This window comes from Piliocolobus tephrosceles, chromosome 15 (assembly GCF_002776525.5).
Source record: "Piliocolobus tephrosceles isolate RC106 chromosome 15, ASM277652v3, whole genome shotgun sequence".
NCBI classification, from domain to species: Eukaryota; Metazoa; Chordata; class Mammalia; order Primates; family Cercopithecidae; genus Piliocolobus; species Piliocolobus tephrosceles.
Genome location: NC_045448.1, coordinates 44,942,993 through 44,961,044, shown reverse-complemented (window position 1 = coordinate 44,961,044; position 18,052 = coordinate 44,942,993). Strand labels below are relative to the sequence as shown.

At 38.7% G+C, this 18,052-nt stretch overlaps 1 protein-coding gene across 3 annotated transcripts in view; it reads right to left on the bottom strand.

The window, feature by feature from the left end:
- CAMKMT (calmodulin-lysine N-methyltransferase) overlaps positions 1-18,052 on the bottom strand; it is a 416,779-nt gene that overhangs the window by 24,853 nt on the left and 373,874 nt on the right. For all 3 annotated transcript variants that reach the window (XM_023223811.2, XM_023223810.2, XM_023223812.2), the window contains one exon: positions 4,597-4,671. In XM_023223811.2, coding sequence (XP_023079579.2) covers positions 4,597-4,671 — 75 coding nt within the window. The remainder of the gene's footprint in view (positions 1-4,596; positions 4,672-18,052) is intronic.

The window sequence follows — 18,052 nt, the reverse complement described above, 5'->3', positions numbered from 1 at the left end:
CACTTTGTAGAGTATGTCATCTGAGCAATTTCAATGTGTTTTAGTGCGAATGATATATAATCTCCTGAAAATTCACCCCTCAAATAAGTCTTAATAGGCTGAGAGAACAGCAGTAGCTTAAGTGGATCTATTAAAAAAGGCTGAGTGGGTCAGTGATGGGGACGGAGATACCATTTTAACTCTCCCTTTAGTTACTGATCAAAATACATTGGCAGTCTAGTTTGACCATTGAAGGGCACACACACACACACACACACACACACACAGACACACACATGCACACACAGACACAGACATACACATGCACACACACACACAGACACACACACGCACACACACAGACACAGACACACACATGCACACACACAGACACAGACACACACACAGACGCACACAGACACACACAGACACAGACACACACATGCACACACAGACACACCTCTATATAATTCACTTGTGTATCAACACTTGCTTTCTTCCATTGATCTGAATCACAGATTTTCCAACAAAGGAAAGGTGCCAGACCATTTTTGTCACCTCCCTTAGAATCAGAGTTTTATGCAGACTGCAGAGCATCTGTAATTCCTCTCACAGGGAAGTTAATTAGTGCAGAGAACAAGGAGACATTTTTCTCTGTCAATAGCCACAGAAAGGAAGACCCCTATGTAATTTTCAAGATGAAATGTGCTGAGTTAAAGTCACTGTTTTAGATTTAACTTCAGCAAAGGAATGACCTTTCAGTATTTACCAACTGATTTTTATGAGAGCTCAGAATGATGCCATATTCTAATTTTACTTGGCTCTACCCCTTTAGTTGAGCAATCGTGGGCGATTCATGTATTTTCTCTGGGACTGAGTCTTTTCGGGTGTCAGGTGAAAGGGCTGACTATATTTGGGCTAAATATATTTTCAGATGTAAACGTCTGTGAGTTGTGATTTGGAGCTATCCATGATCACAGCATCTGAAAGAAAACAAATTCAAGAGCCTACAGTGTTTCCATTTTGAGGGAAAAAAATTTCACACAATCAGCTTAAAAATCAAACATTTTTCATCATTTAGAGTAAAGTAAAAAGGACTGAAAAAAGAGAAACAATTTAGAGTATATAGCAAGCGCAAAACTGCTGAGAGAGCAAGCGGGGTGGGTTGCTACAGGCCACTGTACTTTCCGCCATTTCTTTCCAAAGTCTCGGGCTGCAGGCACACAGATGTGCTGATCGCCCTGCGTGCCCAGCTCAATGGGCCGGTCAGGGTATGGGTGGCATTTCAGATATGCTCTCTAAGCCTTTTGAGAATTCAAATGCACAGAGTTATTTCTATTTTTGCAGAGCTACAATAAACTGGAGGGCCGTCAAACACTGAATGAAAGCGTTCATTGGATAAAAAACATCTTACTTTCAGACTCTTAGATTATATTGTGATTGAACAGGAGTCTGGAAAGGCAGGCTTAAAATTAACAATCACTCACTATTCTAACTCAGCAAGGACCAGGCTGGACTGCATTCCAGCAGAAAGGAATACTTATATTAAACTCAACATTAAACAAGTCAACTGAGGAACTTAATAGGCAGGTTTTTTTCTACACCTGTGGTTAAATATTCTAATATTTTGATGTTTGTCAACAGCATCCTTTTGCAGGTATGGCTGCACCTCAATTTTTCCTTCTGTTTATTTCAAAGTTGACATTTTACAAGTTATTTAGGAACTGTTGAACCATGAAACTATTTTTCATTGTCAAAAATGCTGAATGGTGAAATAATGACTAGCTTTCACAGTTTGCCTCTTTATTTTATAATCTAGTTGAGCTACTAAATGTAGTTGTGAACTAACAGACTGTCTCTTCTGGGAAATAAGTTATTTCCCCCACTGCCTACAGGTTTTTGAATGTTTGAATGTAAATATCTGAATATATGAATGATTTAAGAACATAAACATATCACGGTTTGTTGTAATCATGTGCATTTTACTTGAACCACAATGTGGGTTTGGAATAGGTTTGTGAATAGAGCTTGTTTTCATGTAAATGGGATCAAGCAGTACCACTGGTTAGCTATTCAGAGAATCAGACAATGCCACCCTTGCTGGAAATGCTTCAATAAGATTTTAATCCATGTACCTAATATTTGAACTCCGACTCTTGCTTCATATTCCTGTGGCCTAATCCAGATCTCATTGCTGACAATGACCAAAGGATGGTGTGAGACTTAATGTGATCTATTTATGTGTGGCACCTCTTTCTGACACTGAGGATTTCAGGTTTCGTCTTGGAGGTGGTGTCTACAGAGAGCTTTCTTTTTTCTCCTGTGACATTCTTAAAAAATGTAGCACGGTTTGCCTGCCTGCCTGCCTGCCCCTAGAAGCAGCATCCATGCAATAACTCTTACAGAGAAACACCACACCAACAGGACATAAAGAACTCATGGAATCCTGTGGTTCACTGCTACATGCACAACGTGCATATTAGAAATATTACTGGACTTTCTAAGTTTCTAAGCAACTTATCCATCCCCACGAAAATGAAGAGAGATCATTACCAAAGCATTTCTTTTGGAAATACTATCAGCATCGCAGTGAGAGTAGCTTAATGTTTCCCATTTACAAATGGAAAATTATAAACAGGCTGACATTCTGGCATTTACAACACCCAGAGGAAAGAAAAAAACAAACAATTTATGCATGGAAAAGCCATTTATAAAATGAAGCTTGGTGTATTTAGTTCATTTGAAGCCATAAATTCTCACACAGCTACCAGATATGTATCTATGTGTGTGTGTATACATATAACATTGTATTATGTTATGTGTGTGTAATGTAAGTCTTAAACTGAATATGCATTATGTCCCTGTTGTCGGCTAGGGAAAAAAGACTGTTTTTCAAACATGTTGTATGGCTATTTTTAACCTGAGAACATTAATCAGAAAAGAGCTTAAATCTTACTTCCTCTGCTTTTCCCTCTGGTACAAATAGGATGACATGGTGATAACATGGTGAGAGTGTCCATAACACAAGGTATGACAAAGCCAGGCTGTTTTGATATTTGTGTAAGGGACAAATTTAACTCTAAATCTCTTGGCCAGACCTGCCTTCCCCATATAATCAGAGCCTATCCGCGTGTGACCCTCTTCTAAAGCTTCAGGAAGATGCTCCCCTTCCCACTTGCCGCTGCTCTCTGATCTGACTTTCATGCTTAATCTGATCTAATCCTGCCAGCATTATCTTCATCTGTGCAATGAAACCTGGAGGATTCTTTCTCATATTTGGTGAGGAAAGGCATTTACTAAATTACTTGCTCGAATCATACCGTGAGGTTTTAGCTCCTTATTTTTGATAAGATGATGGCTGCAGCATTGAGGCACATTATCAATGATTAGTCAGAAATCGAGGTTTCTCCCATTTTTGGAACAAGATTTTCTGAAACTGGGTGCAAAAAGACTAAAAGGGCTCTGAAAAACTAGAAACTCTCAGCTAACAATAGAACAAAATATTTATTTTTCATGGAGAAGTATTTTTTTTCTGAAGAAAAAAAAGCAAACCTAATTCCAATGACTTCTGTAGAAAAGTTATCCATTGAAAATCTTAAAATAATAATAATAATAACAAAACCCACTCCCTGAAAATTTCATTCAACTCTCCTCTAGGGAAAGTCTTCTCTGAGTTCTGGATCTCATGATTGGCCCTATCAATATAACAGAAGTTCTTCAGAATCTGAACTTAATGTGTTTTAAAATCCAAAGTGTCCTGATAAACATCATGATAAAACTACAAACAAGATCTTACTCTTAACAGGGAAAATACTTGTGAATTATCAATGTTTCCCATAAGCTGAAATAATTATTATTCAAATTGCATGAAGAAATACATAAGATTAAGGTCTGATGCATATTTATCCTTTAACTTATGATCAGACTTTCATTCACAAATAAGTATACTGGGCTAAAATAGAGGGCAAAATACCTAATGTAAATTATTTTTAAAATGCAGGCACCTGACAGAGATTGTCATGTTATTATTATTACTTGCATAAGAATAAAATGAAATTTTATAATTTTTGTTTTATGTATAATTAAATACTATAATTGAATATACTGAAAACATTAGATAGCAAACATATATTTTAAGAAGAGCTATTTCCCCAAAGATATTCCACAGATATGTTTATTTGCTAGAGAGTATGTGTGTGTACACACACATATATTCCCTTATATCAATAGTCAGATCTCTCCTAAGAAGTAAGCTAATTGAGCTGTTTGTGTTGATAAACTCCTTTTTCTCCAGACTATTCCTCTCCGAGCCATAATTATTTGCAATTTGCCTAAGTCGTCCATTTACTGATACGTCAAGCATGAAACAGAGGCAATTCCAGAAAATGGAAATGCTTCTCAAAATCAATCTTTGGGAAATAATGTGGTAGAAGTTACTGTGTGATAGAAGACTACCTTATAACTGTCACATGGAGATGAATATTAATTTGTTGAGGTTAAGGTGGCTTTGTGCTTCATTTGTTGACTTTGCTTAGCCGTCAGCAAAGCAGCACAGCCCAATTACTCCAGCAAAGCTATTTTTTTCTAACAGGAGTTTTATGATTTTTATGTACTTACCAGTCAGCACACATAACAATGTCAAAATGTCCTTCCAGTTGAGAGACATCTGTCTCATTATCCCATCGTAAAACGCTTGAGGAGAAAAAGATTTTAAAAATTATACATAGGGTTTTTTTTTAACTTTTGATTTTGAGCTATTAACATTATTTTTTGTGGCACTTGAAATTATTTAAAAGGCATATACAAATTATTTCAAAAGGTATGATAAAAAATAGGATGTAACCGTCTTCTGTGTTTTATTTAGTATTCAAATCTAGAAGAAGAATTCTCTACTTAAATACAATAGTTAACCTTTTTGCTAGTTTTTATAGGTTTTTGTAGACAAACTAGAGAAAAATATGTTATCTTTACCATAGTCATATAATGATTCTAGACCCTTAACATCAATGAGGTACATATTGAAACCAAAGTATTCCACATTTGACTGGAATACAAATTTACAAAAAATAAATGATGTGAGACAGTTTATATCTATACTACCTGGCATGTCAGTTGCTTTTCGTATTGATGAAATGAGCAATTTGGTAAGATGGAAGAGAAGAAGAGTCAAACTTCATTTGGTAGTTGTTGGTTTTTAGGCATAGTGAAAAATTCACCCACACTGACACTTAGTCTCCCAAAGGGGATCAGGTTTAAAACTTCACATTAATAACAATAATTAGTAACATGCATTTGAAAACTTTAGTATTTAATGCTTATGAGGCCAACCAGAGGTTTTTAGTTACTCTCAATTAATAACTGTGATGATTAGCATTTTACCATATTCAAGTTTTGTAATGATTCATCTTACCACAGCACCAAAACTGTGATTTACAGTACTATTTTTCAAAGTAAAATTCTGTTCCTATTTTCTATTTTGGTTCTTTAGACCTAACCGGAGTGAACATGTCCTACCCTGCCCAGTTATATTTGCTTGTTTTGGTGGATTCATTTCTTCTACATCTTCCCTAGGTGAAAAGTCATGTGTCTGAATATAATAATAAGTCTTATACTAGTCAGCTCAAAAGATCTTTTTATATACAATACATTAATATACATTAATGCCAGTTAATTTCTCAAGGTAGAAAAGATTAAAGACATCACCACAAAAATACCTACACAGGCTGCGCAGCAGTTGTTCATTGACTTGTCCAACTCGTTCTTACTGAGCCACTCCTCACTGTGTGTCAGGTCCTGTACCATGCCATAGACCATGCCTCACAGGGGCAGCTTGATGGGCCATATGGACACATAAACCCCCAATTCCTATGCTGTATCCTATGCACTGGGTGAGTATACAGACTTGGAGCATGGGACGGCTTTCCAGAAGCTGTGGGTTACCTCAGTGTTCACAGGTCCAGTAACACCCAGATAAGCTTTACAAATTAACTTTAGTGTTGCTGTACTTGCTGAGGCCTACTGGATAGGCAAGAAATGAAGGAAATTAGGAAATCCCTAAGAGATCAATGCTTACTTTGTTTACGGATTTCTCAGAAACTCCATGCACCTGGGGAGAGCCAGAAGCAACCAACACCAACTTCTCTGGAAATGCTGAGGCTCCCAGTGTACCTGGGACTCAGGCTCAGTGAGAGATGGGGCCCGCTGAGCCCTCATCAGAGCCCTGAGTCTTAGAGTCTAAGACTTGAACCATGAGCAAGATGGTTTAACGTATACATCTATACTAGACGTTCTCAGATCAGAAAAGTAATGTATCCATCCATCACATGAATTTTGAAAAAAAGATTAAAGTATTAAAATTATTCATAATCTTACCATTCCACAAATATCTCTTTAGAATTTGCTTTTAATACATATGCAATTACTAACGCACAAGAGCAGACTGCAAGAAATCCTGCGGTGATGGTGGATGTTGTATTCCTAAGGTGCTTCAGCCCCTTGGTTCAACAAAGACAAACTGGAGAGATAGGGATCTAAGCAGCCACTGGGTATGGATTCCCACAGCAGCTGTAACAAGTCGTGACTCTAAAATAAACTGAAATGCCCGGCTTGGTCACATGGACCATAACACATTCCCAAAAGGCATTTTTCCCCAGTTCTCATGAGGCTTATGGCTGTGCTATAAGCATGTGACAGAGAGAGAGTGGTATTGTGGACAGAGTTCAGCTTTAGCACAACAGACAGACCTAGGTTCAAATCTTGGCTCCTCCCCTTAGTAGCTGTATGAGTTTGGGCAATTATTTAACCTTTCTGAGCTTGTTTTCTGATCTGTAAAATGGGGATAACACTAGCTCTCTCCTTGAACATTCTAAGAGCACCATTCATACAGTACCTGGAGTTGTATTGTTCATGTAACATATAATGAGAATAGCGCTTCCTGGAGCTGTGCAGTCAGGCAGCCTGCTATCTTGGAAGACTAGAGATGATGGGGAGTTCACTGTTCACTCCTCTCCTCCGTGACTTTGTCCTCCACCTTTGGAGATACACACCCATGCATGCTTGTGAGAGCATGTGCTTCCACTATGGGGAAGGACCAGACTTTGTTTGTATCTAATCTGTTGCAGACCGATGCTTTTGTAAAATGCAGTCACAAAGGAATAGACAAATGAGATTAAAAACACAAAGGCATTCCCAATACAAGTCCACTGATCATATGCTTGGATGTCGCAGCAGTGTTTCTAAACATTTATTTTCAATTTCTGAACTTATCTCCTTGCAGATCAGTAACATACAGTTCATAGACTGGCACCAGTTCATGGCCTACTCATTGAGTAGCACTCCTCCAAACCTATCTTTACCAGTTACTGCAACTCTAGCCACTCTCCGACCAACCCCTACTATCTTTCACAGCTCATCCCTTCTAGAAGGTACTCTTTAGTCCCACTGGCCCACACTGATCCTATCATCGTGTCACTGTCCCACTTCCCTATGTTTATCTTTCTTTCTTGTTCAGCTTAAATTCCATGGCCTATCATTGTAACTACTCCCTTGCATACACCCTCAACTTCCTCATCCCTCTCTTACTTCCTCATATTTGTTAAATCCAGCTCGCTGCCTGGTCCGTGACTGCATCTGTGCACCTGAATGTGGCTAGAGACAGTACACAAGCATCCTCACTGGCTTTGCTTTGAATTCATGACCATGAGCCTCAAGTGGACTCTTAATGACATCTGGCAGTTATACTTACATTTCCTTTGCCCATTTAGCCTCCCACTATCCTAGGTCATTATTTTGCACTTTCTACTCTCTCTTCAAAATTCTGACACTATTCCCCTCCTCCTCACTTTCAGATGATGACCCTGCTTCTTACTTTACTGTCAAAATTGCAGCAATCAGGCTGGGCACGGTGGCTCATGCCTGTAATCCTAGCACTTTGGGAGGTGGAAGCAGGTGGACTGCTTAAGCCCAGGAGCTTGAGACTAGCCTGGGCAACATGGCAATACCCCCCTCTGCTAAAAATACAAAAAATTAGCTGGGTGTGGTGGCACACACCTGTGGTCTCAGCTACTCTGGAGGCTAAGGTGGGAGGATCATCTGAGCCCGGGAAGTCAAGGCTGCAGTGAGCCATGATCTAGCTACTGCACTCCAGCCTGGGTGACAAAAATGAGACCCTTTCTCAAAAAAAAAAAAAAAAAAAAAAAAAAAGCAGCAATCAGGAACTTCCATAAACTCCTACCACCACACTTATGTTCCTCATAGCATCTGCACCTACATACGCTGCCTTCCTGCCTATTACCATAGATGAACTATCTATACTCCTATCTATAGCCAGTACCTTCTCTTATGCCACCTAGACCCAGCCCCTTTGATCTATTCTAGGACATGCTCTAGCAATTTCCTTTCTTTTTCCTATATCAGCTCTCTTCTTTATCTGGATTATTTCCATCAGTATCCAAACATGGAGTTATCTCCCGCCTTGTAAAATATCCTCTCCTGGCAGTTACCGCACCATTTCTCTACTCCTCCTTTGCAACAAAACTCTTTGAGAAAATTGTTTGACACTCTGTTGCCAATTCCTCTCTCATTCTCTTAAAATTCACTCTAGCCAAGTTTTTGTCCCCACCATTCCACCAAAAATGCTGCTGTCAAACTCACCAAAGATCCCCACATTGCTAAATTTAGGTCAGTTTTTAGTCTTTATCTTACTTGATCTATCAGCCTGAACCTCTCCCATGAACTCTAGATTCATATATCCAACTTCCTATTTTAATATTTCCACTTAGACATCTACTAGACATCTCAAACTTAACATGTCCAAATTTGAATTCCCAGTCTTTCCCCAAAACACACTTCATTCAGTCTTTTTTAAATCTCGTGAATGGTAATTCCATCTTTCCAGTTGCTCAGGTCAAAAACCTTGAATATATCCTTGACTCTTCCTTTCATAGTCCACATTGAATACGCCACAAGTGCAGTTCATTCTACCTTTGAAATATATCAAAATCTAACCACTTCTCTCTATCTCTACTGCCCTCCCCAGTCTAAACTACGATCATCTCTCATCTGAATTATTGAATAGGCCCCTAACTGGTCTCCCTGCTTCCATCTGTCACCCAAAAATCTCTGCTCAAGAGACCAGCCAGAGTGATTCTTTTAAAACATGTATCAGATCATGAGCCTTTTCTCTCTTCACTCAGAGCAAAAGCCAAAGTCTTTACAATGACCTGAAAACCCTTATACAATTGGGCCTGGTTACCACTCTGTCCTCATCTCCTATTACTCTCCTCCTTGGTCTCGTTGCTCTAGTAACACTGGCCTCCTTATGCTTTCTTGAATACACTGGCATGGTTCTGTTCTAGGGTCTTAATACTGGCTGCTTGGGCAGCCAAAATGCTCTTCCTCCAGATACTCTATAGCTACAGCTCACTCTGTCACCTCCTTCAGGTCTTTCTGTATATGTCTTACCTTCTCAGGGAGGCCTCCCCGACCATCCTCTTTAAAACTGTAGTCATTTATTTTCAGTCCAGCACTTCTAAAACCCCCTTATCTTGCTCTTTATTTTTCTATAGTAGCTATTACCCTTTAATGTGCTATATAACTAGATTATTGATTTTGTTTCTTCTCTCTTTCCCCACTAGAATATAAACACCACAGGGATATAGATTTTTAAAATCTGTTTTGTACAGTGATGTATTTCCAGTGCCTAGAATAGTCCCTAGCACCTAATAGCTGCTCAGTAAATATGCCATATGGATGAATTGTGTGTGAATGTACCTAGCACAGTTCCTGGCATGCAGAAGGCCCTCAAGAAATAGAGGTTTCTACTGTTAAATTGCTCTCTGAATAGAATGTGTGGATTAGCTAGACATGAAGGCCACTTAAAATGCTTTCCAAAGATTTCTGCTTCCAGCAAAGATGGCAAAACAAGGCTCCATTTAGCTTTTTGTCTGAAACAACAACAGAAAACCTAGACAAAACATATAAAACAATAGTGTTCAAGACACTGAACATCAGCAACACAGGACAGTAATCCTTAAGAAGAGAGAAAGAAATGAAATGAGCCCTACCTTTACCCCAGCTTACTGCTTTGAGAGTTTCCAGGCCATAGCATAGAGGAGGGAAATGAGATAGAAGCAGTCCACATCTGAGTTAAGAAGATGGGGCCAGGCATGGTGGCTCGCGCCTGTAATCCCAGCACTTTGCAAGGCTGAGGTTGGTGGATCATGAGATCAGGAGTTTGAGACCAGCCTAGCCAAGATGGTGAAACCCTGTCTCTAGTAAAAATACAAAAATTAGCTGGGCACGATGGTGGGCACCTGTAATCCCAGCTACTTGGGAGGCTGAGGTAGGAGAATCGCTTGAACCTGGGAGGCAGAGGTTGTAGTGAGCCTAGATCACACCACTGCACTCCAGCCTGGGCAACAGAGTGAGACTCCATCTCAAGAAAAAGGAAAAAAAAAAAAAGGAGGTGGAACTGAGAGTCTAAGGAAACTAAGGTAGTCAGAGTTCCCAGGATAAAATACTGAATAGGAGAGCACTGGAGAGAGACAGAGAGAGCGAGCACTCTGGAGATCTGTGGATGATCCCCCTAGAATATTCTGTGGATGACTGATTTATGCATGTGTGTGAGGAAACTGTTTGAAGTTGGGGAAAGATCATGTCAAAAAATTGAAGGGGAGTGGGTCAGTGCTCACACAGGGCCAGGAATAGTGCCTGTTCAACCAGCCAGATTAGAAAACCGCAGAATTTACAAGCATTGTATAGAGTCCTCAGAAGGGTCTTGTCTCAGTAGTAGGGAATAATTAGCCCTAGACTAAATGCTGCTCTGGTTCTGCCTAACAACCAGAAGTTGTTTTTTTTTTTTTTTTTTTTTTGAGACAGAGTCTCGCTCTGTCACCCAGGCTGGAGTGCAGTGGCCAGATCTCAGCTCACTGCAAGCTCCGCCTCCCAGGTTTACGCCATTCTCCTGCCTTAGCCTCCCGAGTAGCTGGGACTACAGGCGCCCGCCACCTCGCCCAGCTAGTTTTTTGTATTTTTTAGTAGAGACGGGGTTTCACCGTGTTAGCCAGGATGGTCTCGATCTCCTCACCTCATGATCCGCCCGTCTCGGCCTCCCAAAGTGCTGGGATTACAGGCTTGAGCCATCGCGCCTGGCCTGCCTAACAAATCTTAAAAGCAAGACCCAAACATATCAAACTATTTCAAAATAACTTAACTGTATCCCAGAACAAAACTCAAGAACACACTTTGGGCGGTAAAGGTGGGAGGACTGCTTGAGGTCAGGAGTTCAAAAACAGCATGGGAAACATGGCAAGATCCCATCTCTACAAAATGTACAAAAATTAGATGAGCATGTGCATGCTTGTGGTCCCAGCTACCTGGGGGGCTGAGAAGGGAGGACCACTTGAGCCCAGGAAGTTGAAGCTGCAGTAAGGTGTGATTGTGCCACTCTACTCCAGCCTGCATGACTGAGTGAGACTCTGTCTCAAACACAAACAAACACAAAATCTCAAAAACATCTACAGAAATATGAAAACATTCAGATCCCAACAAAGTAAAATTCAAAATATCTGGTATACAATCCAAGATGGCCAGACATATAAAAAGTTGAAAAAATAAAAACCATAATGAGAAGACAAATCAAACAACGGAACTCAATCGAAAACTGACAGAGATGTCAGAATTAGCAGACACAGGCATTACAATAGTTACCATAATGGTCTTTAATATATTCTAAGAATCAAGTAGAGACATGGGAGATATCTTTTAAAGCCCCAAATCAAACTTCTAGAGATGAAAACTACAATGACTGAGAAGAACAATACATTGGATAAGATTAACAGCAGATAAGACACTGCAGAGAAGACTAGTGAACTTGAAAACAGCGATAGAAACTATCCAAAATGAAATATATGTAGAAAAAAAAAGGAATAAAAATAAAGAGTGAGCTGTGGGACAAATTTAAGTGGTCAATACATGTGAAACTGGACTTCTCAAAAAATAGCAGAGAGGAGATAACAGAAAAAATATTTGAAGAAATAATGGCTGAAAAATGTCCTAATTTAAGGAAAACTGTTAACTCAGAGATCAAGAAATTGCAACAAGCCCAAACACAAGAAACATGAAGAAAACTAGCAGGCACATAATAATAATCAAATTGCCCAAAAGTAGTGATAAAGAGAAAATCTGAAAAGCACCCAGAGGAAAAAGATGTTTTATATACAAATAAAGATAAGGATGACAGCATATTTTTTTTTGTGAGGAATATGCAAGTTAGAAGACAGTGGAGCAGCATCTTTAAAGTACTGCAAGGAATAAGAAACAACTGTTAACCTAGAATTGTATAGCCAGTGAAAATGTATTTCAAAACAAGGTGAAACAGATGTTTTCGGACATACAAAAAGCTGAAGGAATTAATCACCAGCAGACCTACACTGCAAGAAATGTTAAAGGAAATCCTTAAGGCAGAAGAAAAATGATATCAGATGGAAATGTACATGAAGGAATCAGAAATAGTAACTATATAGGTAAATATATATATGACTGTTTCTTATTATTTAAACCTCTAAATATAATTGGTTAAACAAACAAGTATTGTGGGGTGATAATATATGTATAGATAAAAAGTAGGACAATAGTAGCATAAAGACTTACAGGAGAGAAATGGCAGTATACTACTCTAAGGTTTTATTTTGTTTTGTTTGAGACAGAGTCTCACTCTGTTGCCCAGGCATGCGTGCAGCAGCACGATCTCAGCTCACTGCAACCTCAGCCTCCCAGGTTGAAGCGATTCTCCTGTCTCAGCCTCCCGAGTAGCTGGAATTACAGGCACCAACCACCATGACTGGCTAATTTTTGTTTTTTGTTTTTTTTTAGTAGAGATGGGGTTCCATCATGATAGCCAGGCTGGTTTCAAACACTTGGCCTTAAGTGATCCACCCACTTTGGCCTCCCCAAGTGCTGGGATTATAGGCGTGAGCCATCATGCCCAGCCATAGGTTTTAATAATAGATATGAAATGGTATATCATTTGAGGATAGTCTGTGATAAGTTAAAAATATATACTATAAAATCTAAAGCAACCACTAAAATAAAAAAACGAGGAGTTACAGCTAATAAGCGAACAAAGGAGATAAAATAGAATAAGAAAATCAACTCATTTAATCCAAAAGCAAGCAGAACAAGATGAAAAGGGGAACAAAGAATAGATGAAATACAAAACAAATAGTAAAATGACAGATTTAAATCTAACCCCATCAGTAATTGTACTAAACAAAAACGGTCTGAACACTCCAATTAAAAGGCAGAGTGCGTCAGACTGGACAAAAAGCTAGATCCAAGTACACGTGGCTTACAATAAATGCATTTTAAATATAAAAACGCAAATAGGTTAAAAGTAAAATGATGGACAAAGATATGCCAAGCAACACTAGTCGAAAGAAACCTGTAGTGTCTGTATTAGTATCAGACACAGTAGATTTCAGAGCAAAGAATGTACTAGGAATAAGGAAGATCACTTTACAATGTTAAAGGGTCAGTTCAAGAAGCAGACATAACAATTCTAAATATTCATGCATTGAATAACAGCTTCAAATTTATGAAGCTGAAATGGATAGAAGTACAACTGCAAAAAAACACAGACAAAACCAAATTATTGCCAGAGATTTCAATACTACCCTCTCAGTAACTGATGGAACAAGTAGACAGAAAATAAGCAAAGCTATAGATGACTTAAACAACACTATCAATAACTTGACTTAATTGATATTTATAGAATACACTCAACAATAGCAGAATAGACGTTCTTTTCAAATAGACAATTTACCAATATATGCCTATTCTGGGTCATAGTGTAAGTCTCAATAAATTTAAAATGATTCTAGTCATACAAAAAATATGTTCCCTGGCTGGGCATGATGGCTCATGCCTATAATCCAGCACTTTGGGAGGCTGAGGCGGGTGGAACACTTGTGGTCAGAAGTTTGAGACCAGCCTGGCCAATATGGTGAAACCCCTCTCTACTAAAAATACAAAAATTAGCCTGGCATGGTGGCACGTGCCTGTAGTCCCAGCCACTCAGGAGGCTGGAGCAGGAGAATAGCTTGAACCCAGGAGGCGGAGGTTGCAGTGAGCTGAGATCGCACCATTGCACTCCAGCCTGGGCGTCGCAGCAAGACTCTGTCTCAAAAAAAAAAAAGAAAAAAAAAAGGAAATCAATAATCTCTGTAAAATTCTCAAATATTTGGAAAATAAATAATATACTTCTAAATAACCTGGGGTTCAAAGAATAAATGAAAACATAAATTGACAATTATTTTGCATTGAACGAAAATACATCAAAATTTACGGGATGCCACTAAGACAGTACTTAGAGGAAATTAATAGCACTAAATACCTTCATTAGGAAAGAAAGGTCTCAATTGTTGAACTCAGTTTCTAGCTAAATATACAAGAAAAAGAAGAGTAAGTTAAACTTAACCAGAAAAAAAGAAGTAATAGAGATTAGAGCAGAAGTGAATAAAACAGAAAAATAATAAAGAAAAATCAATGAAACCAAACACTGATTCTTTGAGATCAGTAAAATTGATAAACCTGTAGCCTGACTTATCAGGAAAAAAGGGAGAAGATATAAATCACCAATATGATTAATAAGAGACGTGCCATCACTACAGATTCCATAAATATTAAGAGGATAATATTTATGGAATACTAATACAACATATCCAAAGTTGTCCATAATATACATATGAACATATATATGGCAATGCATCATGATCAAATGGGGTTTATCTTAAGAATATAAGAAGGTTGGCTGGGCGCGGTGGCTCAAGCCTGTAATCTCAGCACTTTGGGAGGCCAAGACGGGCGGATCACGAGGTCAGGAGATCGAGACCATCCTGGCTAACACAGTGAAACCCCATCTCTACTAAAAAACACAAAAAACTAGCCGGGCAAGGTAGCGGGCACCTGTAGTCCCAGCTACTCGGGAGGCTGAGGCAGGAGAATGGCGTAAACCCGGGAGGCGGAGCTTGCAGTGAGCTGAGATCCGGCCACTGCACTCCAGCCTGAGCGACAGAGCGAGACTCTGTCTCAAAGAAGAAAAAAGAAAAGAAAAGAAAAGAAAAGAAAATATATATATATATATATATAAGAAGGTTGGTTTAACATTTGAAAATTGATCAGTATAATCTACTATATTAGCAAGCCACAAAAGAAAAAACATATGGTCATCTCAATAAAGGCAGAAAATGCTTCTGACAAAGTTTAATGTCTATTCCTGCTAAAAACTTTCAGTAACCTAAAAATAGAAAGGAAATTCTTTGGCCTGAAAAAAGTCATCTATGAAAAACCTATAGTTAACATCATACTTAATGGTGAAAGACCTGATGCTTTCTCCCTAACATCAGGCATAAGAAAAGTATGTTTTCTTTCATTCTTCAACACTGCACTGGAGATTACAGTCCCTTTTTGTATAAAGAGATATACAAAAATAAGCTTCTAGAACTAATAAGTGAATTTAATAGGATTGTGGGATACCAGATCAATGTACAAGAATCAGTTGTACTTCTTCAGAAAATCAATAAATAATTGGAAGTTGGAATTTCCAATTTTATACCATTTACAACAGCATTAAGAAACCATTCTGTTTATAATAGCATAAAAATATGAAACACTTAAGATAATTCTGACAATGGATGAGAGAAATTAAATAAGACCTAAGTAAATAGAGGCAATTTGGTAAGCAAAGGATGAAATGATGTTTTAACAATTGAATCTCCATTTTTTAAAACAGAACTTCAAACTATATGTCAGACCATATGCAAATATTGATGCAAAATGAGTCATGAACCTAAATGTAAGACCTAAAACTATAAAACTTGTAGATGAAAATGCAGGAGAAAATCTTTGTAACCTTGAGTTAGGCAAAGATTTCTTAGACACACATAAGAGTCATGATCCTTAAAAGAACAAATTGGTAAATTAGACTTTATTAAAATTAAAAACATTTGCACTTTGAAAGATCCTGTGAGGAGAATGAAAAGACAAGCTATCAGCTGGGAGAAAATGGCAAATCATATACAGTATCTGATATAGAGCTTATATCCAGAACATATAAAGAACTCTCAGAGTATGTCAATGACAAGAAAAATAAGCAACCCATTTTTTTTTAAATGGGCAAAGCATTTGAACAGACACTTCACCAGAGAAGATATGTGAATGGCAAATAAGTACATGAAAATATATTCAACATCATTAGTCACTAGGGAAATTCAAATTAAAACTCCAAGCTGGGCATGGTGACATGTTCCTATAGTCCCAGCTACACAACTGTTTCTTAAACAAACTAAACAGAAAATGCTTTCTGAAAAAGAGCAGGGCACATATAAGTAGGACCCTTACCTATATAAGTTTTACCATCTAAGGCATAACATTCATGTGTGAAGACAGGTAAAGGATGGTTCTACCAGACATCAAATCACGTCAACATGTTGCTTGTAATTATACTGACACCAAAGTAAAATTTATATTCTCTCCATTTTATTTCATCATAATATTAAAATCTTATTTCCATTCAAAATTCATTACAAAGTGAAATACAATTTTGTAGGCAGAAATACTACAAAATCAATAATCATTATAGAATTCTCCATGTTTTAGAAAAATCTTGGCTGGGCACTATGCCTCATGCCTGTAATCCCAGCACTTTGAGAGGCCAAGGTGGGAGGATTGCTTGAGGCCAAGAGTTTGAGACCAGCCTAAGCAACATAGCGAGACTCCTCTGTCTACAAAAAAATTTAAAAATTAGCCAGTTGTGGTGGTATGTACCTTTAATCCTAGCTACTCAGGAGTCTGAGACAGGAGGATCACTTGTGCCCAGGAATTTGAGGTTACAGTGAGCTATGATCTTGCCACTGTACTCCAGCCTGGATGACAAGGCAAGATCCTGTCTCTAATTTTAAAAATAAAGAAAAATCGTAACAGCTATGGACATGCCAAACCTGCGAAGTTTAACAGGTATAGTATAGCAGAAAGAATACATGGACTTTGTAGCTAGATAGCTCTGAGTTCAAACACAAGCCAGTGAAGATGAAAGATGCTGAGTATCATTGCCCTCATCTGTAAAAAATAGACAGTAAGAGTTGCATCACAGGTCTCATTAAGAATTGAATGAGATAGAGTAAATGAAACCACATTATGGGTGCTCAAGAAATATTAGTTTCCCTTCCCTTATTCTTGTACTAACTTATATCATTTCATTCTGGCTTTGAGTTTGGGGGTTTCAATCTGAAAAACAAAACCAAGTCAATTTCTTTTTTTTTTTTTTTTTGAGACGGAGTCTTGCTCTGTCGCCCGGGCTGGAGTGCAGTGGCCGGATCTCAGCTCACTGCAAGCTCCGCCTCCCGGGTTTACGCCATTCTCCTGCCTCAGCCTCCTGAGTAGCTGGGACTACAGGCGCCTGCGACCTTGCCTGGCTAGTTTTTTGTATTTTTAGTAGAGACGGGGTTTCACCGTGTTACCAAAGGAGTAATCACTGTGGACTGGACAAGTTGGGGAAGGTATCCTGAGGAAGGTAGAACTGCATGTGATCTTACAGGCAGGATCTGGATGGGGAATGAAGAAGCAAGAGAACATATTAGACAAAGCCTAAAGAAGAGGCCAGGGTTTGGAGGCTGGAATGAACACATTCACACTTTAAGCTCCCCAAATATCCCAAGTCTTTGTTCTCAGCAGGTGACCTTACAGAAAGCCTGAGGCTATCTATCTGATACCATCTTTCCCCTCTTCTTCTTTTTCTCCTTTCCTCTTGTCTAAAAGGAAGTCGGGTCACTCTTCTCATTAAGGAGAGCTTCTCCATCTGTGTGCTGGATAAAACCATCCCTTCCTCTTCCCTAGTGGTTTTCAAACTTCGGCATACATCATAATTCCTAGACAGTCTGTTGAAATACAAATTCCTGAGCTTCAACCCCAGAGTTTCTGATTGAGTAGGTCTGGGGTGGAGCCTTGGAATATGCATTTCCAACAAGTATACAACTGATGCTGACGGTGCTGGTTGGAGGCCACATTTTAAGAAGCC